This window comes from Pseudophryne corroboree, chromosome 2, assembly GCF_028390025.1.
Source record: "Pseudophryne corroboree isolate aPseCor3 chromosome 2, aPseCor3.hap2, whole genome shotgun sequence".
Classification (NCBI taxonomy): domain Eukaryota; kingdom Metazoa; phylum Chordata; class Amphibia; order Anura; family Myobatrachidae; genus Pseudophryne; species Pseudophryne corroboree.
Window position 1 is genome coordinate 1,003,041,004 of NC_086445.1, and position 14,846 is coordinate 1,003,055,849.

General features: G+C 47.7%; 1 protein-coding gene across 5 annotated transcripts in view; it reads right to left on the reverse strand.

Annotated features, from left to right (window-relative positions):
- HLCS (holocarboxylase synthetase) overlaps positions 1-14,846 on the reverse strand; it is a 316,341-nt gene that overhangs the window by 243,333 nt on the left and 58,162 nt on the right. For all 5 annotated transcript variants that reach the window (XM_063956549.1, XM_063956550.1, XM_063956551.1 and 2 more), the window contains one exon: positions 9,693-9,875. In XM_063956549.1, coding sequence (XP_063812619.1) covers positions 9,693-9,875 — 183 coding nt within the window. The remainder of the gene's footprint in view (positions 1-9,692; positions 9,876-14,846) is intronic.

Sequence of the window (14,846 nt, forward strand, 5' to 3'; positions counted from 1 at the left end):
GCTGAGACCTGAACCTTAAGAGAAGCAAGGCGGAGGCCCATGTCAAGGCCCGCCTGTAGAAATGCCAGGAGTCTAGAAATCTGAAACACCAGAGGATCATAGTGTCAATGAGCACACCACTGAAAGTAAGAATGCCATATACGGTAATATATGCGAGCTGATGCCGGTTTCCGAGCATGAAGCATAGTTGGAATAACCAAACCGGAAAAACCTTTATGCCTTAGGGTGGATGACTCAAGAGCCACGACGGCAAAGACAAACGAGCTAGGTCCGGGTGTTGACAGGGACCTTGAGACAAGAGGTCTGGTCGAAGAGGAAGTGGGAAGGGCACAACTATGGAGAGGGATTGGAGATTCATGAACCAGTGGCATCTGGGCCATGCCGGAGTTACTAGGATGAGCTTGGATGAGCAACATAGAAGCAGCCTCGCCAACGTAATAGGCGGCATCCCTGATGTTGGCAATTAATGACAGTTGTTCCTTGGTCGCCTCAGATGGGAAACTATTTTCAAGGGCATCTGCCCAGTTTTCGATAGCTTACGGCGACCCGTAAGTGAATATAAAAACTTCAGACACGTGTCCAATTGTCTATCAGGTACATCCTTGAAGGAGGACGCTGTAGGAATAGGGAGAATGAAACTCTTTATCAAGTGTGTCACATGAGAATCCAAAGTAGGTGGATTTTCCCATTTTGTACAATCAGCAGCCGGTAACATATAAAAGGAGTTTAGCCTTTTAGGTACGGTGAATTTCTTGTTGCTAGGAGTTGTCATTGCCTCGCTCATAGCATTTGAGAAATGGTCAGAGTGTGCAAACATAGCCAATACCCCTTTTTGGCATTTACACAAAGGACCTTTTGATTTTGGTGCTGGTTCTAGCTGGAGCAAGAAACAAACTGCCCTAACTAAAACAGCCAGAGGGGGAGTCAGCATCAGAGAAATCAGCATGATCTGCCGCAGCAGAAGATTCCTCAGAATCTGAGAGTAGCATAGACTGGGAGGAACGCACAGCACACTTGGTGGTAGTAGGTGTAGGTAGTGTTACCTGGCTCTGCAATATACTATAGAATGTAGCTGATGAAGCTGCCAGACTCTGCACAAAGAAAACATGTCCAACCAGGGAGAAGGAACAGGTGGGACTGTAATGGGCTGATAAACAGGCTGCAATTGCTGATGTAGACCCATAGGGGGAGTCACAGACGGGGCTGCAATATGGTCAGTAATTTTAGCCAGCATGTGAGAATATCTGAGGCCCAAGGAGGCTCCTGTGCTGGCACGGGGGAGCCGACGGGCCAGGAGTGACAAAACAAGAGGCGTGCTGGCCGTCTTGTAATAAAACCTGAGGTAAAACCTCCGCTGAACAGGTCCTACATGACACTAGGTTAGGGGCCCCAGTCTGTTTAGCTGCCTTGCCTTTGTTAGACATAACTGCAAGGACAGTACACACACACACACACACACAATATGGTAATGTGCAGTGCAGTATGTAACTGAGAACAGTATGTGACAATGGGGGTCATTCCGAGTTGATCGCTAGCTGCTTTCGGTCGCTGCGCAGCGATCAGGCGAAAAATCTGCACTTCTGCACATGCGGCGCAATGCGCACACGCGTCGTACTATTACAACGAACAATGTAGTTTCACACAAGGTCTAGTGAAGCATTTCAGTCGCAGTGCTGGCCGCAGAGTGATTGACAGTAAGAGGGCGTTTCTGGGTGTCAACTGACCATTTTCAAGGAGTGTTCGGAAAAAACGCAGGCATGCAGAGGAAAAATGCAGGCGTGGCTGGGCGAACGCAGGGCGTGTTCGTAACGTCAAAACAGGAACTGAATGGTCTGAAGTGATCGCAAGCGCCGAGTAGGTCTGAAGCTACTCTGAAACTGCACAAAATTATTTTGTAGCCGCTCTGTGATCCTTTCGTTCGCACTTCTGCTAAGCTAAAATACACTCCCAGTGGGCGGCGGCTTAGCGTTTGCACGGCTGCTAAAAACTGCTAGCGAGCGATCAACTCGGAATGACCCCCAATAAGCCTTCACAAATACAATAACTTGTAATGTGGACAAAGTAAACCCTTTACACACCAGTATATAGTAAAGACTGAGTAAAGAAAGGTACAGGGAAAGTGATATAATGTACAGTCACAAAAGCACAGACAGCAGAACTAGCATAAGTCACATACAATTTAACTGCAGGGGCCACTGATTTCAACTACCCAGCTATTAGAGCTGGTAAGAAACCACGCTGTGTATAACCCGATTCCAAGGAGAGGTATACAGGGAGACCAAACCCAGTGTTCCTGGAGACATGCAAAGCTCTTATAATGGCTGCCCAGCATCTCTGTGAGGAAGGAGGGTGAAGGAGGAGCAGCCCAGGGTGGGAAGACCTCAGCGGAATGGCACTCTGGGCTGGGGGAGAGGCCACTGAGGAAGTGCTGCCTCCCCTTGCTGACATCCACCACGGCTCCCTGTTCTTAATAAAGTGCCCCCAGCGCTCGTAATATATGTGCTCTGGTGGTCTAGTGAAGCCCAATGCTCGCCATGGTCTCGGTCCATGTCAGCAACGCCAATCCGTCTCCCAGGACCGGAGGTATTGGACGGCCGAAATAGCAGTCCTGTTGCAGTCCTGGGTGCCCCTGATAGTAGAAGGCTGCAGGGGACCGCCGAAATCGCCGAGCCACATTCCGGGGATGGAGCAGCAGTTCTGGGGTTGAAGGTACTGCCTAGCGCTGCTTGCTCAGTGTACAATTTTTTATTTTTTTAAAAAATTACAATTTAAACGTAAAAAGCTTGGGCTACAAATAGTAGCCCCACTGTTATCTGGTGATCAGCCCCTCCTGCCACCAAACAAAAACTGAAGAGCCTGAGCTGTGAGCAAGGTATATATACCCTGCCCAATTTGTTGTTTGGTGCCTGTCCTGGTCTCCACCAAGCATACCCCAAGGTAACCCTGTGGAGACTATGGACCCCGACGATGAAAACCTCATTTAGAGTCTGACTGCATGACCAACTACAGACCATTATCAAACATTCATTTTCTAGGAAATGTTATTGAGAAAGTGGATGCAACTCAACTGGAAACCTGCCTGATAACCCATGATATTTATGATCCAGCCCATTCAAGAAAAGACATAGCACCAAAACAGCCCTGGTATGTGTGCTTAATGATCTTCTAATGGCAAGAGACAGAGGTGACTGTTCAATCTTAATCCTTCTGGATCTCTCTGCAGCATTTGACACCGTGGACCTTGGGATTCGGACTGAGCGACTGAAGAATTTCTGTGGACCGGATGGCGCAGTCCTTAGCTTGTTTGAATCATATCTCACCGGCAGGTCACACAGAGAGTTTCATATGGAGTATACTCATCGTCATCAGTGCAACTGCCATGTGGTGTCCCACAGGGTGCTATACTATCCCCCCATGCTTTTTGCAGTATACAAGCTACCAATGGGTGAAATAATCACACATCATGACCATTGCTATGTAGATGATACACAACTGTACCCGTCCATTGCTTCAGGTGCTGAGGACCCTATGCCAACCCTAAATGGCTGTCTAGCTGAGCTCCAGGAGTGGATGAGTGCCAAATGGCTGCGACTAACCTGGTAAAACAGAGGTCCATATGATAGGATCACAACATCAAAGGACAATTCCTTTATTCTTTCATTTGAGGAACATAGCAAGACTCAAGCAATTAATTCCCTCTGAATATCAGCCTAAAGTCATACATGCAATGCACCCTACTTTGGTCTCCCAGCAATAGAATTGCACCTCTTGCAGATGGTATGAAATGCAGCTGGTAGGCTATTAACCAATCAGCCACATAACACCCATTCTCTACCCCTTTCACTGGCTGACTATAAGATGGCAAATAGGTCTCAAAATGTGCTTACTCACTTTTAAAGCCCTACATGACCAGGGCCCAAGGTACTTAAAGCAGCTTCTGATTCCATACTGTCCCACTCGCTTACTGCAATCTGTAGATGAAGGACTATTAGTAGTACCAAGAATCTTCCTGAATTCATCTGGAGGTTCCATAGAGCTTGGACTCTATGGAAGTCTCTTCCCCGCACAGTGCGAGAGGCCTCCACTCTAGAATCCCTAAAAAAAAAAAGACTCAAGACTTACCTATTTACTCAGCAATTCACTAACATCCCTTGTTAAGCCTGTTTTTGGGCCTAATTCAGACCTCATTGCAGCAGCAAAAGTTTTCTCTAATGGGCAAATCTAACTCTTTCTGCACGTTATATCTGTCCACCCCTGCAGTGCAGCATGGATTTGCCCAGTAGAGAAAATGTTTGCTGCTGCGATCAGGTCTGAATTAGGCCCATTGGGGCAGATGTATTAACCTGGAGAAGGCATAAGGAAGTGATAAACCAGTGATATGTGCAATGTGATAAATGCACCAGCCAATCAGCTCCTGTTAATTTACATATTGGAGCTGTTAATACATCTGCCACATTGTGCTTTATAGGTAACTGTACAGCACTGAGTCATTTTATGATAAAAGTGCTATATAAATAACATTATTATTATCACTATACATATATATATATATATATACACACACACACACACACACACACACACACATATATATATATATATATATATATATATATACATATACACATACAGTGTTCGCAAATACGCTATAGCGCGTATTTTACCCGGATCTGAAGGCGGGGACTCACTTTTCAAAAATGTGAGGGTCCCCGGGTACGCGCTCCGCTGCAGCCAACTCCTTGTAAATTGACGGCGCTTCTTGCCCGTACAGAGCAGAGGTGGAGCCTTACCACTGGCAGTCTGGTGGTGCCCCCTCACCCTCCTGGTCACGTGCAGCGGCTTCACACGGGGGCCGGGCAGAGAGAGTAGACGGCTCTGCGGCTGCTGTACGCTGTGCTGCGGGCGGGCGGTGACTCGCCAAGACCGTGAACTGCAGCTCCCTCCCAACCCGATATCTGCCTCCCTCTCTGCTGCCTCCAGTGTGCTCTCCCGCGATCTGTGTGAAGGAGAGCAGCGGTGACCGGCCAGGAACCTCACCTCCAGCCCCTGCCATGCTCTGCCACCATACTGCTGCCGTGAGAAGAGCGGGCTGCACCATTACCATCAGGTGTCCCCAGCATCCCTACGGACGCCCAGCTAGCGGGCCTGTGACAGGGTAGCCAGTTCCCGAGGTGGCCGCATTGGGTACACCCCCCCCCCTCCCCTCCCCTCTCAAACGTCTTCTCACTTCTTTTACCTGACGGAAGCAGCGGTGACAGCACAGGGCCCTGGTGCGGAAGGTGCGTTCCCATATAGCAGGCGGCAGAGAGGGAGTAAGGTGCATGCATGGTAGCGGCACAGAGTCCTAGCTTTCATGTCCATGGGTATGTAACTGAGCTGATCACCTGGAGTAATCTGTGCTCTCTACAGTAGCTTTGTAGTAAGTGTGCCCCATGTACAGAGTCTTTAGTATATATAGCATTAAGGTATATGGTCTTCTTTACTGTGCTGCGGCGTGCTCTACCTGGTGCAATGTGTATAACGTGCTCTACCTGGTGCAATGTGTATAACGGCGTGCTCTACCTGGTGCAGTGTGTATAACGGCGTGCTCTACCTGGTGCAATGTGTAGAACGTGCTCTACCTGGTGCAATGTGTGTAACGTGCTCTACCTGGTGCAATGTGTGTAACGTGCTCTACCTGGTGCAATGTGTGTAACGTGCTCTACCTGGTGCAGTGTGTATAACGGCGTGCTCTACCTGGTGCAATGTGTGTAACGTGCTCTACCTGGTGCAGTGTGTATAACGGCGTGCTCTACCTGGTGCAATGTGTATAACGTGCTCTACCTGGTGCAATGTGTATAACGTGCTCTACCTGGTGCAATGTGTATAACGTGCTCTACCTGGTGCAATGTGTATAACGTGCTCTACCTGGTGCAATGTGTATAACGTGCTCTACCTGGTGCAATGTGTATAACGTGCTCTACCTGGTGCAATGTGTATAACATGCTCTACCTGGTGCAATGTGTATAACGGCGTGCTCTACCTGGTGCAATGTGTATAACGTGCTCTACCTGGTGCAATGTGTATAACGTGCTCTACCTGGTGCAATGTGTATAACGTGCTCTACCTGGTGCAGTGTGTATAACGGCATGCTCTACCTGGTGCAATGTGTATAACGTGCTCTACCTGGCGCATTGTGTATAACGTGCTCTACCTGGCGCAATGTGTATAACGGCGTGCTCTACCTGGTGCAGTGTGTATAACGGCGTGCTCTACCTGGTGCAATGTGTATAACGTGCTCTACCTGGTGCAGTGTGTATAACGTGCTCTACCTGGTGCAATGTGTATAACGGCGTGCTCTACCTGGTGCAATGTATATAACGACGTGCTCTACCTGGTGCAATGTATATAACGACGTGCTCTACCTGGTGCAATGTGTATAACGTGCTCTACCTGGTGCAATGTGTATAACGTGCTCTACCTGGTGCAATGTGTATAACGGCGTGCTCTACCTGGTGCAATGTATATAACGACGTGCTCTACCTGGTGCAATGTGTATAACGTGCTCTACCTGGTGCAGTGTGTATAACGGCGTGCTCTACCTGGTGCAATGTGTATAACGTGCTCTACCTGGTGCAATGTGTATAACGTGCTCTACCTGGTGCAGTGTGTATAACGGCGTGCTCTACCTGGTGCAGTGTGTATAACGGCGTGCTCTACCTGGTGCAGTGTGTATAACGTGCTCTACCTGGTGCAGTGTGTATAACGGCGTGCTCTACCTGGTGCAGTGTGTATAACGGCGTGCTCTACCTGGCGCAATGTGTATAACGGCGTGCTCTACCTGGCGCAGTGTGTATAACGGTAACGGCATGCTCTACCTGGTGCAGTGTGTATAACGGCATGCTCTACCTGGCGCAGTGTGTATAACGTGCTCTGCCTGGTGCAGTGTGTATAACGTGCTCTACCTGGTGCAGTGTGTATAACGTGCTCTACCTGGCGCAGTGTGTATAACGTGCTCTACCTGGTGCAGTGTGTATAGGAGGTTCTACCTGGTGCAATGTGTATAAGCGGCACTACAGTGTGGTGTAATGTGAATTGGCACAATTATGTGGTCACGCCCCTTCCCCATGAAGCCATGCCCCTAAATTTTTGCGGCGCGCACCGCCTGTAGTTTTGAATCTGGGAGGTGGAGCTCCAATTCACTTTCTACCAAAGGGCACCAAAATATCTAGTTAAAGCTCAGGGGCAGAGTGTCCTGCATGCTACACAGCCCAGCAGCACAGTCACCCCATTCCCCCACCTTGCAACACTTCTGTAGTGTCCAAATAAGATTAATATTAATAAAAACCTTAATTCCGATGGGACCCAGAAAAGAACCGGTAGGACCACAATTTTTCAAAGTGAGGGGTCCCTGGGACCCACTTTTTTGGGGGGTTCAGCGCGATCACTGATTATATTATATATATATATGGGACGACAATACTATAATATACAGAACGAGACAATACTATTATATATGAGGTAGGACAATATACTATGATATATAGAATCAGACAATACTATAATATATGGGATAAGACAATTGTATAATAAATGGGAGAACCCCTATGGTTAAATATAGGAGCAGTCAGACACCTCTGAGGACCATAGGAGAGCACATGGCTGTAGGAACATATGCCTTCAATGACAGCAAAACACATCTGGTTAGAAACCGCACCGCCTACAAGTTATATTGTATATTTCAAATGACATTTTATATACTTGCTGTAATATATGAAGGAGGGAGATTAAGAGATCCACGCTTGGGTCTTTATATTTTTATCATGGTTACGGAACTCTCCCCAGTGACATCTCAAATCCTCAATTACAGAACATTATATTGTCGTAATAGTTACCGTCTATTCCACAGAGTTCTTTATAAAACAGAAAAGGACAAGACTGTGAAACGCATCCAGAAAGCGGGAACAGGTGAATCCGGTGCCAGAGTTATTATGTATGACCAGAATATATAGCAGACAAATCAGAGATGGGGGTAACGCCAGAAAACGCCAGCCCGTGAGCTGTAACTACCGCTGGCAGCTAACCTTTGAGAGACATTTCTATTCAAGTGAATAGACGCCCCTTATCTCTGGGACCTAAAAAGTTGCTGCTGGGTCCTAAATTTGTCCGACTGCCTCCTGGATTGTGTATAATCCTGTCCACCCTGATCCATACACAACGGAGTGTAACTGGCATTGGAGCAGAGACAGGATATGTAACAATCATAGGCTCCTTCAGGACAGTCATCCCGGTGAGATGCGTTTGGCATCCTGTCAGTCGGGATGCCGACGGTCATGTGACCGACACCGGAATCCTGACATCACTCAGGAGACCGATACAGGAACACAGACAGCCGACATCCCAAAGGTACATATCGGAGTTCGGGTTAGGGCCCGGGGGAAAGGGGGGTTGTCCAGCCCTAGGAAACCCCCCCTTTTTGGTTAACCCTAGCGGCCACCCTCTTGAGGAGGGTTAGGGGAGTGGAGGGGAGGAGGGGCAGGTAAAATACTTACCCCCTCCAATGTCGTAATCTTCAGTGTCGGGACGTCGCTATCAGTCATGTGACAGCCGGAATCCCGACCCCCGGTATTTCATGCCGATCCTATCCCGGTGACCCACCTGCTGGTAACTGATCTCTGGCCTTGCCCAGCCCATGCCCCAGCAAACTCTGACTGCTCTCAGGACATGCAGGGGAGCAAGGACGCTGTATTCCATACACATCACCGCTGTGTGCGCAGGAAGCCGGGGTGACTTCATAGGCACATGTAACATGAGCTAGAGCAGACAGCATTACTCGGGTACACGTGTGCGTTTATGCGGCATATGGCACAGGACGATTGGCATTTAGCCGCACAAAGTCACTGACAGTGTTGGTATAAAATGTGTACAAAGCGGCAGATTAAGCATCATGATATGTGGCATGAGGCATGGCGCTGTTGCCACTCTTATCGGATCTCTGTCTTTTGCCCCTTTTATACCCAGATTTACGACTTTGTCGCATCACAAACATTGCCAATCCCAGAGGGCAGAGCACCCTGGCAATGTACTTTTGTTGCTTCAGCCATGCGACTAAGACACATATTTAAAGTAAAAAAGACAATTGGCGCAGTTAAGTCACGATGTCTGTGGCGAACTGTACTATAAAGTACTACCGTGTACAGGATTGCAGTCACAAGCAATAAATGCCCCCAAAACAGTTGTTACACGTCTACAATTTTGCCACCAGTTACCTCCCCCAAACGGTCCCTGAGTGTCACTCACTTCGCAAATAAATCCTCATTGAAATCGCCGTCACAAGACCGCCACATCACTAGCGCAGTGGCAAATAAATCCCTCCACTGCGTACAAAATTGACATTGCGGCCATCTTTAAAACAAGCCCTGTATGGACTATGTAAGACGAGGGAGTTTCAGTTATGAGCGGCATGGAAATTACTCTATACTAAACTCTATATTATTTATTTTTATTATTGGCAGCTGGTGAGGGGTCAGTTAGATTAAGGAGCACAAGCTTGTGGGGGAAGGGGGGGGCAACGGAATCAGCAGTATAAGTGCGGCCCTGGCTCCAGCGGTTGTAGAATACAATGTTGGAAACTCTACTAGACTGGAAGTAATTCCAGAATATACAGCGACCAGGCGGTCAGTTGACATTAGGGGGAGACAGTCGGCACTCACCGGTTGTGCAGTCAGCAGGTAGACCGGTGTGAGAGAGGGAGAGGTGCTGGCTTCACAATCCAGACCAAGGCTGATGAGGATCTGTGTCAGCACCTCGTGCCTCTGGGAGTTACTCAGCTTCAGAGCATCAAAGGTTCCCTTATCTTGGTCCGTTAGAGACTCAGGAGGCAGCTCCAACCTGACCTGCAGGGAAAAGACACAGGTCAAACGCAACGCAAGACGTAGTATTAATATGGAACATAGATGGAACTTCACCTCAAACAGTATAACACGCAGAAAGGTCCAGGGACTGGAACATTTACATGGAAGGTAAAAGCCTTAAACACATGTACTGTAGATGGTCTTTTTATTTCCAGACGTATTACACTGTACACACAGCATTCAGTTGTGGACTCTGGGGAGGTTTATCAATGCTTGGAGAGAAATAAAGTGGAGAGAGATGAAGCACCAACCAATCAGCTCCTGTCATTTTTCAAACACAGTAATATGGCAGTTAGGAGTTGTCACTTTATCTCTCTCTTCAAGGTCTGATCAATCTCCCCCTCTGCTTGTAAAGACCATAGAGCCAGGGACCAAATGAGATGGACTTATCCCTTCAGCCAGACTGGTGACTATTCTACCCCTATGTTCATTAGGAGTGTAAAAGCATCACTCTGGGGTATGACATGAGACATTTGGGAACCTGAAAATAAACACTCACCCAAATGCCTCGTCATTCATGCTGGCACCGATTCATTTATTATTTAGGTGTTCTTTTACTTAAATGGCAGTCATTATCATCCAGTTGCCGGTGACGACGACAGTGACTACTGGCATCTCTCTGTGACTACATGAAAATACCCTAAATATTTTAGGAGACACGCAACTGAAAAGGCTGCAATTCTGTAGATGTAAGCGTCAGTGTATGGTGTATGCTTGGGCTGCAATTCTGTAGATGTACGCGTCAGTGTATGGTGTATGCTTGGGCTGCAATTTAAAACCCTTTGTTTTAGGGGAATTCAGAACCATACAGATGAAGCCCTGCTCATCTATCCCTTTTATAGGATGAACTGAGCCAGCGCTGTCAGACTTAATCCCCTGCTGTAATGTTCTCTCTGTATTGTATTGGAGCTGAGAACAATAGATGGAAGGCTTATGCTAATATGCCTTGGTGCACCTAGGCACAGCAGAGAAGGCTAGATGTGCGAGGCTCCATCTGTATCTTCCAACGGTCTCTCTTTGGGGGAATTCCAACTCTGTAAGGGCTCCACCCCACTGTAAGGGCTCCACCCCACTGTAAGGGCTCCTCCCCACTGTAAGGGCTCCTCCCCACTGTAAGGGCTCCACCCCACTGTAAGGGCTCCACACCACTGTAAGGGCTCCACACCACTGTAAGGGCTCCACACCACTGTAAGGGCTCCACACCACTGTAAGGGCTCCTCCCCACTGTAAGGGCTCCACCCCACTGTAAGGGCTCCACCCCACTGTAAGGGCTTTACCCCACTGTAAGGGCTCCTCCCCACTGTAAGGGCTCCACCCCACTGTAAGAGCTCTACCCCACTGTAAGGGCTTTACCCCACTGTAAGGGCTCTACCCCACTGTAAGGGCTCCACCCCACTGTAAGGGCTCCCCCCCCACTGTAAGGGCTCCACCCCACTGTAAGGGCTCCTCCCCACTGTAAGGGCTCCTCCCCACTGTAAGGGCTCCTCCCCACTGTAAGGGCTCAGAAGTGGTTATCATAAACAGCAATAACTGGTAATATGTTCAATATATGTGTTACAGTTCTAGACTTTTCATGCAAGAAATACAATTTACAATAAATAGTATCAGCAGATAATAATTTTAATGATCTATTACATAAAATTAAAACAAACCATCTAGATAAATAACCTTACAATTGGGGTCCGTAACCTCTATAAACTACAGATAGCTGGTTTGAGTTTGTTGGTGCACTTTCCGGGAAAGGTTATTCTCCTAAAATTAGTTGTTCAAAGTGTCAAACGGATGGGGATACGGTCATTAGGTCGACAGTCATTAGGTCGAACACTATTGGTCGACAGGGTCATTAGGTCAACATGTACTAGGTCGACAGTTTAAAAGGTCGACATGAGATTTATTTATTTTTTAATTACATTTTTTTTAACCTTTTTCATACTTTACGATCCACGTGGACAACAATTAGGAACAGTAATCTGCCCGATGTGAGGGGACACGGTGCACTAATTGGGGATCCCGTCACTCTACGAAGAAAACGACACCAGAAAAAGTAAAAAAAACTCATGTCAACCTTTTGACCTGTCGACCTAGTACATGTTGACCTAATGACTATCGACCCAAAGACCCATACCCGACGTAGTAAAAAGTAGGTAACAAAGGATGAAGGTTAGCTAGCTCAGCTCACCCAGAATTATTGTCATTCTTTTTCTATCTGGAAATAGTTACTTTTCCCTTGTTGCAATTTTCTCTGTTACAATGTAACTGTAGCATTCAATCTGTGGATGCAGCTGAAAGTGTCTCTCTCACTTCTATCATTGCCCTCCTCTAACTCTGCAAGGACTAGTGGTGAGTGGTTACCGACCTGTAGTTCAACCAATATGATGGCGCTATCACCGTCTACACACTAACAGGATGTCCCATTGGCATCTGCAGCCACGGCTCTCCTTCCAAGCTGCCTGCTACAGCTTCCTCTCTGCCTACTGGCAGCTGCTTTTACACTGCCGAGCACCAACTACCACTAACTTCCACGTTCCAACTGTCACTGGACATACCACCTGACTGGTCATGTGACCTGCTCCAGTTATTGAGCAGTTGCCGAGACACATCACTTTGAATTGAATTCCCAATTCGGACAGACAATCAGAAGTGAGAAGTGACATCACCTTTGGCAGATAGGACTAGGGGATGGCAGGGGAGTGGTAATCCAACAACTTACCGTGCTCCCCCCCCCCTCCCCCATCATCATGGAGTCCCCACTGTTCTGAAGCCAACAAGACCAAGAAGTAACGGTATGATCAATGTTCCCTTCCAACTGGTCAGCGTCAGAGGAGTAGGAACCACGGAGAACAATGGTTGGGGAATATATAGGTAGATATGTTTCCGTTTAGGTTGAATTTAATATATTAGTACTCATTCTACTTTATGTAACCCATTTTGCTGAAGCCGTGTCACAAAATTGCCATAAAAAATAAGATTTTACTTACCGATAAATCTATTTCTCGGAGTCCGTAGTGGATGCTGGGGTTCCTGAAAGGACCATGGGGAATAGCGGCTCCGCAGGAGACAGGGCACAAAAAGTAAAGCTTTTCCAGATCAGGTGGTGTGCACTGGCTCCTCCCCCTATGACCCTCCTCCAGACTCCAGTTAGGTACTGTGCCCGGACGAGCGTACACAATAAGGGAGGATTTTGAATCCCGGGTAAGACTCATACCAGCCACACCAATCACACCGTACAACCTGTGATCTAAACCCAGTTAACAGTATGATAACAGCGGAGCCTCTGAAAGATGGCTTCCTTCAACAATAACCCGAATTAGTTAACAATAACTATGTACAAATTATGCAGATAATCCGCACTTGGGATGGGCGCCCAGCATCCACTACGGACTCCGAGAAATAGATTTATCGGTAAGTAAAATCTTATTTTCTCTATCGTCCTAGTGGATGCTGGGGTTCCTGAAAGGACCATGGGGATTATACCAAAGCTCCCAAACGGGCGGGAGAGTGCGGATGACTCTGCAGCACCGAATGAGAGAACTCCAGGTCCTCCTTAGCCAGAGTATCAAATTTGTAAAATTTTACAAACGTGTTCTCCCCTGACCACGTAGCTGCTCGGCAAAGTTGTAATGCCGAGACCCCTCGGGCAGCCGCCCAAGATGAGCCCACCTTCCTTGTGGAGTGGGCCTTTACAGATTTAGGCTGTGGCAGGCCTGCCACAGAATGTGCAAGTTGGATTGTGCTACAGATCCAACGAGCAATCGTCTGCTTAGACGCAGGAGCACCCATCTTGTTGGGTGCATACAATATAAACAACGAGTCAGATTTTCTGACTCCAGCTGTCCTTGCAATATATATTTTTAATGCTCTGACAACGTCCAGTAACTTGGAGTCCTCCAAGTCACTTGTAGCCGCAGGCACTACAATAGGCTGGTTCAGATGAAAAGCTGACACCACCTTAGGGAGAAAATGCGGACGAGTCCGCAGTTCTGCCCTGTCCGAATGGAAAATCAGATATGGGCTTTTGTAAGATAAAGCCGCCAATTCTGATACTCTCCTGGCAGAAGCCAGGGCTAGAAGCATGGTCACTTTCCAAGTGAGATATTTCAAATCCACCTTTTTTAGTGGTTCAAACCAATGAGATTTTAGAAAGTCCAAAACCACATTGAGATCCCACGGTGCCACTGGAGGCACCACAGGAGGCTGTATATGCAGCACTCCCTTAACAAAGGTCTGGACTTCAGGGACTGAAGCCAATTCTTTTTGAAAGAAAATCGACAGGGCCGAAATTTGAATCTTAATAGATCCCAATTTGAGACCCATAGACAATCCTGATTGCAGGAAATGTAGGAATCGACCCAGTTGAAATTCCTCCGTCGGAGCACTCCGATCTTCGCACCACGCAACATATTTTCGCCAAATTCGGTGATAATGTTGCACGGTTACTTCCTTCCTTGCTTTAATCAAAGTAGGAATGACTTCTTCCGGCATGCCTTTTTCCTTTAGGATCCGGCGTTCAACCGCCATGCCGTCAAACGCAGCCGCGGTAAGTCTTGAGACAGACAGGGACCCTGCTGAAGCAAGTCCCTCCTTAGAGGTAGAGGCCACGGATCTTCCGTGATCATCTCTTGAAGTTCCGGGTACCAAGTCCTTCTTGGCCAATCCGGAACCACTAGTATCGTTCTTACGCCTCTTTGCCGTATAATTCTCAATACTTTTGGTATGAGAGGCAGAGGAGGAAACACATACACCGACTGGTACACCCAAGGCGTTACCAGCGCGTCCACAGCTATTGCCTGCGGATCTCTTGACCTGGCGCAATACCTGTCCAGTTTTTTGTTGAGGCGAGACGCCATCATGTCCACCATTGGTCTTTCCCAACGGGTTACCAGCATGTGGAAGACTTCTGGATGAAGTCCCCACTCTCCCGGGTGAAGATCGTGTCTGCTGAGGAAGTCTGCT